The sequence below is a fragment of the Esox lucius genome, chromosome 6 (assembly GCF_011004845.1).
Source record: "Esox lucius isolate fEsoLuc1 chromosome 6, fEsoLuc1.pri, whole genome shotgun sequence".
NCBI lineage: Eukaryota > Metazoa > Chordata > Actinopteri > Esociformes > Esocidae > Esox > Esox lucius.
Window position 1 is genome coordinate 20,578,273 of NC_047574.1, and position 17,699 is coordinate 20,595,971.

The following is a 17,699-nucleotide window of genomic DNA, read 5'->3' on the forward strand; positions in this document are numbered from 1 at the left end:
CTGTACCACCGAAACAGGAGCTTGGTTCGCATTGCCGGCAGTAAGTCAGACTAGTTCCCAGTGCATGTTGGACTCCGGCAGGGCTGCCCTTTGTCGCCTGTTCTGTTCGTAATTTTTATGGACAGAATTTCTAGGTGCAGCCAGGGGCCAGAGGGTGTCAGGTTTGGGGACCACACGATTTCGTCTCTGCTCTTTGCGGATGATGTTGTCTTATGGTCTCAATGCTATCAAGCAGCAGACCGCCAAATATAGTTACTATTTCACTGCTGTTATATATGAATACATATTAGTATTATCAGGTTATTGGCATCATTTCTAATCCCTCCTTCCCCGCACACTCATTGTCCTTCTAGTTATCTACACAACTTAATCCATATGATTATGGGTATTATTTGTTATTGTGAAATTAAACAATATATCAAAAACACAATGGAAATATCATATAATTGGATTAGTCTCCACCCCCTTTGTACAAGCAATCCTAAATGAGCTCAGATGAAACCAATCACCTTTGAAATATCATACCAAGTTAATTGGCCTCCACCTGCATAGATTAATTCACAAGATTTAAGGATAAAATCAGCATTTTCTGTAAATTCCCTCCATCGGGTAGCATATTTTAAAATAAATGCTCAACCATGATCCCAAAGGAGCTCTCAAAATAGCTTTATGAGAAAATCAGGGCATCGGTTTGAAAATATCCTAGGCGATGGGCACTGCATATAGTATTTAGTGTTATTGTTTGTAGGCATTCTTTGTTGAGCAAACCTCAATACCTCTGATGTCCACAGATCAGCCCATCTATCACAGTGTTATATCATGCTATTATTTCCACATTACAATTCATCCCTCCATTCTAAGTAGTGTCTCATGAACCCAAAGAACCTCTCCATCTGTATCATTTCAGCAGCAACTGCTCGTTGAATCAGAGTTGCATATCTAATGTTAGCAGTGCACCTGGGTTTACACTGTTTATTAGATGGAGCTTAACCGATTCGATATGTTCCACTAGCTGATGTACCTGAGCGAGATGGGGTCACTGGAGGGAATGCGTTGATAGGCTTAGAGATATTTGAGCAACTTTGAAAAGCTTTGACATGCGCTAGATTAAAAAGATAGTGACAGAGAACACAGATTGATGTCACACTGTCTGTCAATCTCAGTTCCCAGATCATCCACCTGAGGAGTGATGACAAAACCAAATATTTTTGCAACTAAACCAAGAAAGCCCTCAAGCTGTCCTTTCAAATTGGGATTCTAGTGACAGTGAATCTGAAGAACCTTCAGATGAATACGTTCAGCGGGCCATCTGTCAAAAAAATACTGTTTCATTGTTGCTGCACTAGACTAGAGTTTGGATAGTAGTAAAGAAAAATAACTTAACTCAAATTTAATATAATGATAATCGATGAAATAATTCAGATATTTCAACGACATGTTGTCTTAGTTTATTAGGATCCACCTTAGCTGATTATATTAAAAGAAATGGAAAAAAATATTGTCAAGATGTAAAGAAATGACCAAAAGCATTATTTCCATTATTTATTCACACATTTATATTATTGCAGTTAATTACAGGTTATTTGCATACTTTTCTGTGACTGAGAATTCCACGATGACATGGCTTTCTTCACAACTGACTATCCAATTTTACTGCCAAGAGTTTTTTCAACGAGCAAAACAATCACATTGTTCACTCCGCAAAGTGTTTGCTTTTGGGCAAACACTGAAATTGAGGGACGGCTGAAAGTTAAAATCCTACTTGTTGGTAGTTAGAATAATTTTTTACCATTGCAACTCTTACATTTTAGCCATTTGGCGTATGTTCTCATCCAGAGCGAGTACTGAGGGCATACGTGTTCCTACATGGTCGGTAACTCTCTTTCTGTCTCTTTGTCTGTCCACAGGGACCAGTAATGGTTCAGTGCTGGTCTATAACCTCACCAGTGGACTTCTGCACAAGGACCTGAGTGTCCACTCTTGTGAAGTGAAGTGAGTAACATCCCCATTGTTGTTTTATGACCATGTGAACACCCGTCTTTTAAAGGTAGGCTAGCAGGTGTGCTAACTGGCATGCAATAAAAAATTATTTTAATCTCTAAATCGACAAGGCAGCAAATATGTTGTTGGTTTGCCATTGAGCAATGCACTTAACCCTAATTGTCCCTGGGTCATTGATAATGGCTGAACCCTGGCTGTGACCCCACTTTACCAGGTGTTCTCAGGGAGCTGGAATATGCATAAATAGAAGAAACAAAGATGGAACAACTCATTATGTAATTGTTATTTCTTTTAGCCATGGTTTGCGTCTCTTCCCAACTACTTTAGTTTACTTTTGAAATGTTAAGCTTGGCAAAGGCTTTTCTAGTGTAGCGGTCTCAAACCCAGCGAACTCGCCAACTCTTCTGTTGTATTGGCGTTCTACATCAATAGCACTGATTACTTAAATAACCCTAATTCCTTTCAGTAAGGTGCAAATCGCAGCTTCCACTTAATATTAAGTTCAATTTTCATTTATTCTCATATTGACATCAACGCGTAATTAAGTAAAAATTGAGTGGAAGCAAGGAATTGGAAGAAAATAGAGTAGAAAGTTTGGAGGCCCCTTAAAGGTAAGTTTAACCACACTGGAAGCCAAGATTAAGTCTGGAAGCGAACATCAATGTAGAGCAAAACTTTGGTCATTAATTACCACTTTCTAATGAGCTCATAAACTATTCACCGTGATTAATTAACCGTGAGATTGAATCAATTATGGCATTAAGAAATTGATTGGGAACAAACAACCATCCATCCTTAGATGGCCAGGCTCTTCTTAATGAGAGAAGTTGCCCTCCACAAATACAAACTTTAATGAATATTTTTTTTGCTACATTTTATGTAGTGTGTGTGTGAGCTTGTGTGCTCACAATTTCATCTGAAATGCAGCCATGCTCCACTCAGCAACACACCAACACTCCCATTCATATCCCTGTCGGCTCTCCATTGCATCACACAAACAAACACACACACACAATGCAAACGCACGCAGATAAACTCACACACATTCTCTCCCTTTTTATCTTTCTCTTGATACACTTGTCAGTCATCGTCAAATTGATGTGGCCATTTTATCTTATCCATATGCACAAACACTCTGTGTGTGCGTGCGTGGGTGCGTGCGTGCATGCGTGGGTGCGTGCATGCGTGGGTGCGTGGGTCCGTGGGTGCGTGGGTCCGTGTATGCGTGGGTGCGTGTATGCGTGGGTGCGTGTATGCGTGGGTGCGTGTATGCGTGGGTGCGTGTATGTGTGCGTGCGTGTATGTGTGCGTGCGTGTATGTGTGGGTGCGTGCGTGTGTGGGTGCGTGCGTGTGTGGGTGCGTGCGTGTATGTGTGGGTGCGTGCATGTATGTGTGGGTGCGTGCGTGTATGTGTGGGTGCGTGCGTGTATGTGTGGGTGCGTGCATGTATGTGTGGGTGCGTGCATGTATGTGTGCGTGCGTGCGTGCATGTGTGGGTGCGTGCATGTGTGGGTGCGTATATGTATGTGTCGTGTATGACATGACATAAATCTCAGTTTGCTGTGCTCTCTGACCTGCATATATTCTCCTGCTGACAAAGGGAGAGTGGTGAGATGTTTAATGTCTTTAGATTGTGAAGTGTGTGTGTATGTGTGCGTGTCAGTATATGTGGAATCAAATGTCCCAACAAAGATAGAAAAAAAACAGACAATCCCAAATGGTTTTATGGCTGGTCTCCTCTTAGTCATGGGTAAATGGGTTGAAAATAGGTTTAGGTATTCCAGGTTATGGTTAGGCATTGGGTCTGGGTTAAGTTTAGGTAAAATGGTTAAGTTATTGATGTTAAGATTAGGTTTAGGGAACATGGAAAATGCTTTTTTTGAATCACCCCAAGGATTTATGTGCAGGTGCATCTCTTCCTGCATACTGGAGGGTTAGTGCTTTCACGGCACTGGACGTTGGACTTTTTGGGATCTCATTTACATCTTTTACATTTCATGGAGAGAAAATGACTCATTAATCGTATGGCTGTGTAGAATCTCATAGCTGCATGGATCTAAGTATCTCCCATGCTGAGCCTGCTCTGTAGGTCCAGCCCTTGTTTCCCCTGTCCCACTATCCACACCTCTCCTCACCTGTTTTAAGGGCTCCCTGCTGTCGCTGGGACTACATTTAACTGGAAAATCTGTGGTGACGATGACACCCTGATCCCCTGGTGATGCTGGCCAATGTGAATTGCCCATGGAGCAATATTTATATACACTTTATAAATATTTCAAAAAGTGACCAATTACAAATGGTGCATTGACATTTGTTTCTGTTTGATAGTTTATTTTAGAACACAGACTCTAAAAATCAGTAATTTTATGGTGACATTGGTTTTATGTTGGGAAAAATTTGTCAGAAGAAAAGGGTGATTTTGACTGGGCCTCTATAGGACATTCACATTTTATTTTTGAGATGCTCCGAAGTCACTCTTTGTGCTTGGGATCATTGTCCTGCTGACAGGTGAATTTTAAGCTTCAGTTTTTTAGCAGACTGAAGCAGGTTTCTTGCACTATTTCCCTAAAATTTTCTATTTAATTAATCTATCCATTCTTACTTCAGTTTTAACGGGATATACTTATTTTGAGTGTCAGTGCTTTGAAGTAAAACGGAATAAAATGTTATTGTCTCTGGCTTTCATGTGCTTCCCTCTGGATTATCGGCAGTTTACAGGGCAGACGTGTCATCGTAGTCTTTTGGAGGACAAGGGACAACAAAAGGCTGTTTGTCCTTTTGGTGTCTACTGTCCTGCTTAGCCTCTGAGAGCTCTTGTCTCCACATTTGTCAGCGCTAGATTTCCCTCTGGGTGCTTTCTCCGTGGTCTTGAACCTACAAATGCCTTGTGCTCTCACTTGGTTGGGCCGAGACATTGATGGAGCCATGGCCATACAAACTAACCTTTTGGTTCACCAGCCAATCTGACCGGTAGATTGAAAATCCAGCCACCCAGATTGTAATTGTATTTACAGTAATAAACTGTTGCCCTAAGAACTGATTCTTATATTGTAGCTTGATACAGCATAACCTTTCGCTTCACCATCCATTCTGGCCGGTAGATTGAATGTCTAGCCACTCAATTACACCATGGGAAACAAATAATGAAGGAGGGTGCAGTGTAATGTTTCCAAGTAATGTATTATTCCAAGTAACAAATGACGTGGTATTTTGGTCGTACCAGATACAGGGCCAAATGTTTCAGCTGCCTCTGTAAGGCCGCTGGGTTTCCATGGTAACGGAACCAATAGCAGCAAGCTGGGTCTGTTGCAGTTTCCCCCTCAGCGGTGCCACTAGGATGAACAACTCCAGGACTTTGGACCTCAGCCCTGACCTGGAGTCATGGGTGTCCGGTGTGGGAAGGTGGGGCTACCAGGAGATTGACGAGACCTGCCGCACACTTAACCTCACAACTCCCTCCCAAAATTGGGTCAGAAAACAAGGAGACACTTCTGTCACCTATCTGGGATGCCCGGTGCCACTGAAACATAACGAGGTGCACGCGTGGAAATGAAGCGCTTGTCCGTTCTCATTGCCCATGTTTCGTTGACGCCATCGTTTCTGCGTTAATGTGAGGTGGTGCGCCACTCGGGGTTGACCAGAAAACATCTGCAACTAGAGTCCCGAAAGCCTGGGTCTGCTGATGTCTCTAATGCAGGGCCTCCCTATAGCCTTCCCGCTCTTTGCTGTTCTCCAGCAGCACTGTAGGTGCCGCACACTAGCTTGGTTCTCGTTGTACTGTTGTTACCCTGACATCTAGCAGTTAAAGTTTCATCTCAAACTAAAACCAAGTTTTTGAAGAATATCTACAGCCATGTGATGAAGTACCCCCTCTTGAAAGTTGAAAGTTATCTTCATTTATTTTCTACAGTTTTGGACACATTGATATCTGAGCTAAAATATAACTCAGTTTAGCTCAAGGATCTATGTGCAGGTGCATCTCTTCCTGCATACGGGTTAGTGCTTTCACGGCACTGGACGTTGGACTTTTTGGGATCTCATTTACATCTCTTTTACATTTCGTGGAGAGAAAATTACTCATTAATTGTGTGGCTGTGTAGCATCTCATAGCTGCATGGATCTAAGCGTCTCCCATGCTGAGCCTGGTCTGTTGGCCCAGCCCTTGTTCCCCTGTCCCACTATCCACACCTCTCCTCACCTGTTTTAAGGGCTCCCTGCTGTGCCATTGTCTTTGGTCCCGTGACAAGTTTGGCTGTGTTGCTGTAGCTGCTGTAACACAATTTATACAAATAAACAGGGTTGCTGGGACTACATTTAACTGGGAAATCTGTGGTGACGATGGTTTTCCAGTCTGTGATGACGCTGACACCAGTATAGCAAATCAAACAAAAAATAAATCAGTGAAACCGTTTTTGTAAATCAAATGAACTGAAATGCAATTTCAGTACTCATGGATTTTGTCAGGCTACAGTTCCCAAATCTGTTGCAAGAAGAGTGGACTGGATTTGAACCCATGCTGCAACAGTATTTTTGCCCTGGAGGCATCAGCTTAGACCACCAGACCACCCCAAAATCGCCACTGTGTTTTTGACCCCTAGTTGGTCGCAAAAATGTGTCAGTAACTTTTTTTTGTGCTCACAAACGTACTGATGGACCAATTTTAATTGTTTGTTTAGTAGAGAAACAGAGTGACAGAGTAGCCTTGAGGCTGTTGCATCTGATCATTTACTAGATCCAATCCCCATGCCGGCAAGGTGAAACAGCAAATTGGCTAATTTAACTGGGGTTGATTTAAAGATATTGATGTCTTTCAAACTGTCATTAATTTGTGTTTAACATGTTTTTTTTGTTCTGTATTTATTAAATATTATAGATTTTAATGAGAATGTCTTCTCATTCAGCTTACCTGGTAAAATAATCAGGATAATTTAATACTAACATATTTGTGTAGGATCTCAGTTAAGTCCTTAGCGTTCAAAATAAATAAATGCAACAGCCATGTCTCTGTCACTAATGTTAGAAATCGGCGGTTACGTATAGTGGTCAAATAATGTAGAACCCATATCAAATCAAGGGAGAAGTACGCTCAAGTTTATTGGAGAATTGCAGCACTGATGTCATTCGGTTCCATTATCTTCTCACTGTAATGTTAGTTGCCAGCTAGCCTATACATTAAGGGTGTTTCTACCTAGCACAGATCATGTTTCTAGAAGTTAACCCCCCCCCCCATGCCAGATGGTCACTGTAAACATTCCTGGGGTTATCAGAGCGCAACCTACAGAGAGATAATCTAAACAGAGATGTTTCAGTTGTTCTCATTATCTAGGCACATTCACTTCCAATGAAACGTACATTCATATTGTAATTGTTAATGCTCAGATTCCACACTAACAATTAATAATGGCTGATTAATATAAAATTAATTCAAGGCTAGGCTCACTGGAACATATGCAAATAAGGCATGTTCTTCCAAGCAAATAGTTTGTTCAACTTTGAGAAGTGTGGACATGTAATAAATATATATTTCTGCTGTTTCAACACTGATGAAAAAGAGAGTGAAGTGTTTAATGCTGTGTCATCAGAAGAAATAAAGAGGGTTACGTATTTATTTATTTTTTTGTATGTGTGTTCCGCAGAGGCATCGAATGGGTCAGTCTCACCAGCTTCCTATCCTTTGCCACCTCGAGCCCCAACAACGCAGGATTGGTTAGGAATGAGCTCCAGCATGTCGACCTGCCCACTGGTGAGTAGTCTGTCCTGACAGATGTCAGAATCCTGACGGATTGGCTGAGTGCCTTCCTACTATGGACCCATGTTCCCAGTTTAAACCTCCCGCAAAAAGTCCTGTCATCAGTTGTGACAGAAAGATTGTAAATGGAATGAGTGGCGTCAATGGGAATGTCACTGCCAAATACAATAGTTGCCACCTTAGCACTGATCCTGCCTACCCAAACTTCATATCCATTTCTCCTCAACCCAAGATATTTGTATTTCCCCTTTTGAGATGTTAGATTTTGCTAGACCTTCTGTTGCTGTTTAACCTAACTTAATAGTCTGGGATATCTGAGACTTAGTGGTAGGTTTAGCTGGACAGTATTTGCATAAGTTAACACATGAGCTTCCATAACGCCTCTCTCTCCCCTATTTTGTAATACTGTAGATATCCAAATTTAGCTCATCTTGTAAAACAACATCTGACACCCTTCTCACAGTGTTTGTCAATAATAGACATCTCTTCTCATACTCTGGTGACGCAGTTTCTAATCCAAAAATGATCTCTGTACCATCATCATAGCATGGCCGGAGAGTGTCAGGTTTGACAGTCCAATGAGATCTCACGACGTGTCAATGTTTCCCTTCCCCTTTGAGACTGTCTTAATGGCTTATTGCTTGTGGTCTGGGACTATTGAACGGAAGGTGACTGAGAGCCCTGCAGGGAAATACGCACCACACTGAGCTCCGATATGGAGAGGGTGCGGACGAGGGAGCATGGATGAGGACTAAGGAGAGGTAGAGGAGGTGGAACTGGACATAGGGAAATAGGGACAGAGTGCAGAAGGAGTGGACTTCAAGAAACACTTTCAAGTGTTTTTGTGTGTGTATGTGTGAATTTCAGAAATTGAGACAGTGATTACTGCATCTCAGAGTCTGGTCAGATTTTTTAAGACGAACTTAATTAAGTAATTAAGACGTACTCTTCCGGACCTGAGGGTAACAGACACACACTCGTATATACGTATCTACACACACACACACACACACACACACACACGGAGTGAGAGAATAAACAATGCTGTCGATGATTGAGGGCAGCATTAGTTTCAGACACCCATCCTAGACTGATTACAGTGGGACCTTACCTCCACACCATTCTCTGCGCGTAATGTGTTCATTTCATCGGCCTCCCCTTTTCTCCTGTCTGGTATCCAACTTAAGTGCACTCTTCGCTTAGCCTTCTGCAATTTTCTATGCAATATGAGCTTGTATTAAATGGCCCTCCAGGACGGATAACGGGATTTGTAAGGAATGTAATGTTTGTTAATCTGGTTATTGCTATAATGGTATATTGGTATGATGGTGCCGCAGCAGTCGATCTGGTTAGTGTAAATACAAAGTAATCTACACTTCTGTGTAATGGAGTTACCTGGAGATCCGTCTCAAACCTCTTTTAGTCTTTAACTAATATACAAATGACCGTACTTATGTGTCTGGGTGTTGAAAGGTATGGTGCTCTCTCTGCTCCCCCCTCAACCACCACCCCACCCCGCCCCCAGGCAGGTGCTTTGCATTCCGAGGCGAGCGGGGGAATGACGAGCCGGCGATTGAGATGATGAAAGTGTCTCATCTGAAGTGAGTCCCCCGTACACGACCCCCTCCTTTGCACTGTCAAGCATGTCAAGCATGTCAAGCATGCGCACTTACGTGCGCGTGGAGTCATACATGAGGCACAAAAACCAACACTGATCGGGCACACGCGCGCCTTTCACCTTAAACACCGCAAACCATCCTCCTCATCTTCCTCTTGTGCTACACACCCCCCCCCCCCCCCCCCCCCCCCCCCCCCCCCCCCACGTCTCCAAGCCGAGTGTTTTTTGATTAAGCCTCTTGTGCTCCCCTGTCCATCAGTGGCCATCCACTCTGCTCTAAGGATCCAGGGCGTGCTCTCTTCGTTGTGTTCTCTCTACTGAGCGTCTGTCCGCCTCAATCACCTGTGCCTGATTGCAATTGGCCCTCTAAAGAGCTCTCTCACTATGTACATCAAGAGGAGGAATGAGGAAGCCAGGGAGATTTAGTATAAAGAGATGAAGATTGGGAGGGATGAAAAGAGAGTGTGGAAAACGAGGTATGGGGAGAGAGAGCTTGCCTCATCAGCACTCGTAATGATTCTTCAGAGGAACTTGCATCTTAAATCTCCTGCTCTTTGTCTCTGTTACCCCTTAGAGCTCGTTCGCATTCCTGTTCTGTATGTTCTCCCACTAGAATAACACCAAATCCGTGGCAGCGCAGGGCTCCCTTCAAACAAAGAGGGGTGTTTGACTGTGATCCCTGTCTTTAGGTCTTCCGGATTCCCATTAGCTTTGGCACATGTAGCAGATTACCTGCATAGTGTCTGCCTGTCGGTTTTTCTGTCTGCCTGTCAGTTTTTCTGTCTGCCTGTCGGTTTTTCTGTCTGCCTGTCGGTTTTTCTGTCTGCCTGTCGGTTTTTCCGTCTGCCTGTCGGTTTTTCCGTCTGCCTGTCGGTTTTTCCGTCTGCCTGTCGGTTTTTCCGTCTGCCTGTCGGTTTTTCCGTCTGCCTGTCGGTTTTTCCGTCTGCCTGTCGGTTTTTCCGTCTGCCTGTCGGTTTTTCCGTCTGCCTGTCGGTTTTTCCGTCTGCCTGTCGGTTTTTCCGTCTGCCTGTCGGTTTTTCCGTCTGACTGTCGGTTTTTCCGTCTGACTGTCGGTTTTTCTGTCGGTTTTTCTGTCTGCCTGTCGGTTTTTCTGTCTGCCTGTCGGTATTTCTTTCTGCCTGTCGGTATTTCTGTCTGCCTGTCGGTTTTTCTGTCTGCCTATCGGTATTTCTGTCTGCGTCCGCGTGTACAACTGAGAGAGAAAACCATCCCGTAGTGGCCGTAGAGAGATTTGGTTTGACCATGAAAACGGTGCAGTGACGTTTCCTGTGCTGAGGTGCTGGTGTTGCCCCCTACAGGCAGTACCTGGTGGTGGTGTTCCGAGACAAGCCTCTGGAGTTATGGGATGTCAGGACAGGCACCCTGCTCCGAGAGATGGCCAAGAGCTTCCCCACCGTCACGGCCCTGGTATGAGCACTGAATAGACATACACACACTGAAAACCCTATGATCCATAGCGAACACACACCTAAATATTATGAATGTATGAAAGGCAGCACTTTGCCAGACTCTTTCTGTGTTGGTAATTCTTTGTCAAATATGTCTCAAGGCTGTGTACGCATTGGTAAATTTGCCATTTGGAAGATTAGTTTGGGCAATTTTACCTCTCAGGATGGAGTTAGCTTTATTAGTCTTAAGGAAAACTCATAAAAGAAGAGGGATGTTGGTCAAACTTTTCTGTGGGCTGTAAAGACTCAGACACTGTGCAAATTACAGCCACAGTAACGTTAATAATATATGCTCTTCCTAGCCCTGGCTCATTTCCATATTGATTGCACCCCCCAGACAAAATGGGAGCTGCGGTTCGAGCCACAATCCTGAATGATGAAGCTGGGATGTGTTTGTGTTGGGAATTTCTATGGGTCGATTTCATAGGTCCAGATCCAGAAAAACTCCAGCAATGGTACCTCCAGATGTCACATGCAGATTGTGTATGTGTGTGTGTGTGTGTGCGCGCACGCCCCTGCAGGAGTGGTCTCCCTCCCACAATCTGAAGAGTCTGAAGAAGAAGCAGATGTTAGCACGGGAAGCCATGGCCCGACAGACCACTCTGTCTGACGCCGAGCAGAGCAGCGTGGAATCCTCCGTAATCAGGTCAGAGGTCACGATGGGCGCCCAGTTGCACCGTAGTCCCTTATCATTCGTAGGAATGGGAACGGTATCTTAATATTTAAATATTTGAACAGATGTTGGTATTCAAATATCAGAAACTCCACGACAGGTGCTTCAAGTAGTTCCAGGTTTAGCCAGCCTTGTTTGAAGCAAAAAGGCTTGGACTTAATGCATTTGTGAGGAGAGAACAACTGGTCAGAATTGTAAGAAGAAACATTTTTAATCAGACTCCAATCCCACTTTAAGTGGAGTGGGTTCAGTAATGTAAAATGGAAATGCAACAATGAAAGTTTGCAAAATGAAAAGGAATGTGTAGGCTAAAACTAGCAATGATAAGGCAGGCTGTATAATCTGAATGGGGGGTGGGTAGGGACTGGAATACTACAGGCTACGGCAGCCAAGACAGGCACTCATGCAAGTTGATAAATAACGTTGTGGCTGCTCTAAATTAACTGATTTTGACTTTTGTCAAGTTGGCTTGTCAGCTGCAGCTTGCATCACTTGTTGTGTACATGCATTCTGTGTTGATTTTGGACACAGATTAAGTCTAGTCTAGGATTTAAAAAGTCAAGGTCAATGAAGAATCCCTCAACTAGTATTAACCTGTGTTTGTGAAACCACCCCCCCCCCTCACACACACACACACACAAAAAAAGAAAAATAGCATCCATACGAAGTCATTTGGGCTGGGAGGATTTGCTCCCCAGTCGAAAAACTGTGTCTTGGTCCTAGTCATCATTACAGCATTGCTAAGTGTGCGATATAACATTGTGTGCGTGACTGCATTTTATGTGTTTCTTCAAGACCATCTTGGGGTGAGATCAGTAGATGTTGAACCGTTTCGGAGACCGGGCAGCTGGCTTTTTTAGCCTTTCCCGCTGTAATAGTGAAAGGCGTCTGTGCGTCTCCAGTCTTCTGCAGGACGCAGAGAGTAAGTCGGAGGGCGGGGGCCAGGCCATCTCAGCGCGTGAACACTTTGTGTTCACAGACACAGACGGACAGGTGTACCACATCACGGTCGAGGGGAACATGGTCAAGGACGGAGCCCGCATCCCCCCAGATGTGAGTCGGAGCTTTAACTTCTTCAAAACCCCTTCCCCCGGGCCGTTTCTTCATGGACACTGTTGTACTGCTGTCATTGTAACATGCCGCGTCTGCCCTTTACTCACCTTTACTCTCTAGCAATAGCTTTGAAACTCTTTAGGATTGATTCAAGCTCAGTGTTTCATTTTCATTCTCCTTACAGAAGCTAATGTCAATGAAACCGCATGAATCGAATTGATTGAAGGCCAACAAAAGCCTCCCAGCCTCTCATAATGAGGTGTCCTGCAGTCACTGAGAACCACTATGAAAATACAAGCGAAAGCCTAATTTTGGAGGTCCACTGGGATACTACTACACCAGTTTATTTTTAACCCTGGTCGTCAGCAGTAGGTTCAGCAGAGTTGTGTTTTACAAACTTACCTCAAGTTATGGACGTCGCAGCAACACTATCCTATCTATAGTTTTCTTTTTGTTTTACGTTAATCTGCAAAAAAAAGACACCATAATGACAACGTGAAAAAACATTTTAAGACGTTTAAGACAAAATTCCCAATTTATTCAAATTAACCACACAAAGAAGAATCCCGTCCCTAACCATGTCTTTATTTGACCGGCCCCTGACCTGTTCATTTTCCTTTCCCTCTGTCTCTCTCCCCTGAACGCAACCTGTTTAAACATTTGTTCCAACGTCAGCCTGAACAACGAGAGACAATGACGAAATGTTCTTTCAATTGTGGGTATTTTGTCTCTCATTTATGTGGCACCCGAAGAGTAGCCGGTTTCCCCCTAACGTAAGCGGGCGTAGCCGTTGCGTTCCGCCTCCACATAGCGGCGAGCCCAGGTCGATCTGAGCCAATCTGAGCATCCTGCTGCCTCGCCGCTCTTTTATGTACCGCTGCTGGCTATTTGGCACCACAACACAACCAACCAGCCTCACAACACCGTAATGGGCATCCTGCGCTGTGTGACCCATCAAATGATAGGCTGTCAAAGCTTTATGCCACTTTGTAATGACAGGAGACTTTGTTTCAGACAGCTTTCATTCTATCATATCTGTACTGCACCAGCCACCCTTCATTGTGTGTGGGTGTGTGTTTGTGTGTGTGTGTGTGTGTGTGTGTGTGTGTGTGTGTTTGTGTGTGTGTTTGTGTGTATGTTTGTGTGTGTGTGCGTGCATGCGCTATTCTCGGTATGTCCTAGTTTGTTGTGTCTCTGTCTCTATGACACTCTAAGTATAGTTTCTATATTATGGTAGTTGGTGTGCTAATGTAGATTTTCGTGAGCTGTCCTCATGCATACATTAATTGTAACTTCCAATAAACTTGCTGTATAAGACCACTAATGTAACAAACAGTGGCCTTTTTAGTGCTTTGCTTAGCATAGGCTGGGTTCTGTCTATAATAGCTAATTGCAAACTATTGCTTCTTGTTCACCTCCAGCATGGTGTTATCAGTGATTGACAGAGGGATGAGAAGGTGTATCCACGGATTTAAATTATCTCCCATCCAGACTCACTTTATCGCACATTCTCTATTTAAAGATCTGCTATTTATTTAGAGATTAAACATTTGCATATCCCCAATAATACATGTACCCTCTACGCTGATAATGGGCCTTCACATCTTTGTCAGGAAACTTTGAGGAAAATTCCCCAAACTTCTCTCAGACCGGAAGTTGACTGACATTTGTTCTCTTTATTATCTCTTTCTTATTTTCCCTTTACCTCTCCCAGTCTCTGAGTCTCTTTCGCTCATCCTCTCAGCAGTGTTCTAAATGTCTGTTTATAGCTCACCTCGTAACCTCTTCCCCTCTTCAGATCCAACGTGGGTAGGTATTTGGCATTGTACAGGCTAGCTCTTTTGCGTGGATAGCTCTTTAGTGGCAGAAGCTCTGTTACACTTACACCTAGCTGAAGCTGAAGTGTTTGATCTATTCTACAGGAGCACATGATATCTGGGTTATAATACTATTTGCTCTCAATTCAAGCACTTCTGTGCTCAATTGTTTGTAACATTTGAAAAGTCCCAAAAGTGCACACCCATACCATCTATATGATTACCCATGTTCTGTTCACTCCCTTGGAAAATTCTCTGTGTGTTTTTCAAAGACTGTAGGTAATTAGATCATTCTAATAGAATCTGAATCCAGACCTGAGGCGGATGTCATTGGTGCTTGTTAGTCCTTCTCATGACTCCCATTGAGGTATTTCAAAGAGATGGATTGGTTGGAGTTATTTTCTCCTGTCCTCCTAACTTCTAATATCTTCTTTTCCTATGTGTGTGTGTGTGTTACAGGGAAGTATGGGTAGTATTGCGTGCATCGCCTGGAAGGGAGACACTCTGGTTCTGGGTGATGTGGATGGGAACCTCAACTTCTGGGACCTCAAAGCCCGGCTCTCCAGGTAGGAGTATGTGTGCGTGCCTGCATGTGTGGGTGTGTGCACGCGTGCATGCCTGTTTCTCCGTGTGTGTATAGTAACTTCTCTGTGTTTGTTACAGAGGGATTCCTACTCACCGTGGTTGGGTTAAAAAGATCCGGTTTGCCCCTGGGAAAGGGAACCAGAAGCTACTGGTGATGTACACAGATGGAGCTGAGGTCTGGGACACGAAGGAGGTGAGACTGTTCATTCTTACTGGCATCAAGGGACATGGAACATTTGAACAAGATTCAAATTCACTCCAAATAGCATGCCGGCTAGTGTCATTCTGTTAGTTTTTCCTGTCAACGAGGGCATTGTCAATTTGAATGAGATTAAATCTATAATAATCGATGGGCAAAATTAATGCAATGTCACGCTAGCTAAGAACAATTTGTATGTGTTCTAAAATGCACCATTGTCCCTATGTAGTGCACTACTGGGCCCAAAGGTAGTGAACGATAAAGGAAATGGGATTTCGTTTGGCACACACATTGGTGTAATTGCATTCTAGAAAGTTTGTGCCGTGTTCCCCTGCCAAGTCCCAGTCACACTGAAATGATAGACTGAAGCTCTGCACGTCCACTGACTTTTTTCTTCATCCAAGGCCCTCCCCAGAAAGATTTCCCTCAGGCATTGTGGACATTAAAATGTTTCTGTAATTTAGCACAGATACTCTTATCCAGAGCAACTCATAGAGGTCAGCTCCTTCAAGTCAGGTAAAAACTCAAATCACAGTAATTTCACACTTCCCTCAAAAAGGCAGCTACCAGCAAAATCACTGCAAGTACAAAAATGAAATGTGCAAGTGTTGGTTAAAGAAAGACAGTTGTTACGGTGTCAGTATACTCTTTTAGGGTTTGTTTCTAGCAGGTGTTTTAACTATGAATTCATTATTATTTGAAAAACAAATATAGCACTGGCTTTGCTGGTCGCCACTTTATTAAGTATAATGTAGTTACTTTTCCTGGGTTGCAGGGCTGTCCTATTTTCAGATGAATGGTTAGTTAGTCCTTTGATGAGTAATCCGTTCTGGATAAGAGCCTCTGCTTAATGACTGAATTGTAAAATATGGGATGCATTCGTTTCATAGTTATATGCCAAAGGTAGACACCTAGATTAGATTCAATGCATGACCTGCAGACCAATGGGTGGTCTTATAAAGGAATCATTTACTGCATATGCACCACTACTTAGCCTGTAAATGTGAAAATAACGATAATTGTATCGCTTGCCAAATTTGCAAAATTATCAAATGTTTATATTCGCCAAGTAAAATGATTAATTGTGCAACATTCTTGGTTACTTTACGGCAGGGGTTCCCAAACATTATGGGAACAACTGCACCAAGTAAGAAAGCTGTTGAGAAGTTCAAGGAACGTCAGTAAAACTCATCAGGCAATGATTGTGTATGCTCTTGTTCTTTTCCCCTCAGTCTGATTTAGTGCCTGGTCCTGTCCACTCTTTTGTAAGGGTATGTACTTATTCCTGAGAGTCTTTTCTTTTGGGAAAGGGGTCATCACTAAGGATGTCACGAGAATCCATACTTGCATTCCTATTCGAATTAAACATATATATATTTTCTGATCGCACACTTTCAGTAGTATCAGTTGTACTGGTACATAATTGCGTAAGCATTACGAAATGATGTCATACATCTTTAAGGACAGAAAAAGTCGTCATCACTCATTGCAAGTGCAGCAGCAAAGGAAAACCGGCAGACACCCAAAGTTAACATTAGTCAGTGGGCCTCTTTGGGAAAACATTAATGTGGTTAGTGAACATTTTGATCCCTATATGAGATCTACCACAAATCGCATGCTTTGCTCACAGCTAACTAGGTGCATGCGTATGCTTTGAGACCAACAATCAGTTCTGTTAGTGATAAACGATGGAGCAAAATATTATATTTAACTAGCTAACTTCTTTTTGCTCCCTTTTAACTCAGCTTTGCTCCGTTAACGTTATCAGGCGAACATCAGACCAGTACACAATTCAAGTTAGACATATTTTGTGCTAATATGAATTCAGCCATGGTTGCTAGTGTTGGTGTTCATTCCTTGACACCACCCGAAGCGCAGTTATTTGTCTTCACCTAAATGCAACAAATATATAGCCTAGCTAGCCGAATGTATCGATTTAGGATCATCATGTATTGATGTGAAATTTAAGGAGCAATTCATCGTTTTTAGTTACGTGGTTGCTCTGACTGCTTTGCGGGCAAACATTGTTAATATTGTGACAAATGTACCAGTAATATACATGTTTTCCCAATGTCAGGTAAACCATTCCTAATGTTTAAATGACCCACCAGTGATAGCCTGGGTTGCTGTGGAGAAGGTTGGGTTGGTTCGATTTTGTCCTGTATTAACTGTTATTAATTTAGCTAATGCTATATGTTTAACAAGAGGTTTAGCTAGCCTCACTAACTTTAGCTAGGCCATTGGAGTTGGTTGCATCGGTGCAGATGAAAAGAGACCATGTCTTTAAACTGATTACATGTAAATATGATTACAAGTACAATCTATATGCGGTTAGCGCATCCAATGGAACTGCAACTATATGGCGATTTGTGGGCAATGGAATGCCCGCCAAGTAGTTGTTCCCATATGCCATGACGACACTTGAAAACTATAAATGGCATATTTAGTAAATGCATGGTTTTTAGCATGCTCGTCAGTAGGTGTTGGTCTCTAATCATCAGAAATGGAATTGTTTCTCAAACGCCCGTCCTTGG

At 43.1% G+C, this 17,699-nt stretch overlaps 1 protein-coding gene across 3 annotated transcripts in view; it reads left to right on the top strand.

Moving 5' to 3' along the window:
• wdr11 (WD repeat domain 11) overlaps nucleotides 1–17,699 on the top strand; it is a 65,806-nt gene that overhangs the window by 26,055 nt on the left and 22,052 nt on the right. For 2 of the 3 annotated variants that reach the window (XM_020047481.2, XM_020047482.2), the window contains exons 11-19: nucleotides 1,908–1,992; nucleotides 7,639–7,745; nucleotides 9,277–9,352; nucleotides 10,689–10,797; nucleotides 11,360–11,484; nucleotides 12,414–12,564; nucleotides 14,841–14,947; nucleotides 15,045–15,159; nucleotides 16,398–16,436. In XM_020047481.2, coding sequence (XP_019903040.1) covers nucleotides 1,908–1,992; nucleotides 7,639–7,745; nucleotides 9,277–9,352; nucleotides 10,689–10,797; nucleotides 11,360–11,484; nucleotides 12,414–12,564; nucleotides 14,841–14,947; nucleotides 15,045–15,159; nucleotides 16,398–16,436 — 914 coding nt within the window. The remainder of the gene's footprint in view (nucleotides 1–1,907; nucleotides 1,993–7,638; nucleotides 7,746–9,276; nucleotides 9,353–10,688; nucleotides 10,798–11,359; nucleotides 11,485–12,413; nucleotides 12,565–14,840; nucleotides 14,948–15,044; nucleotides 15,160–16,397; nucleotides 16,437–17,699) is intronic. The other variant, XM_010870059.4, reaches the window with a different exon arrangement.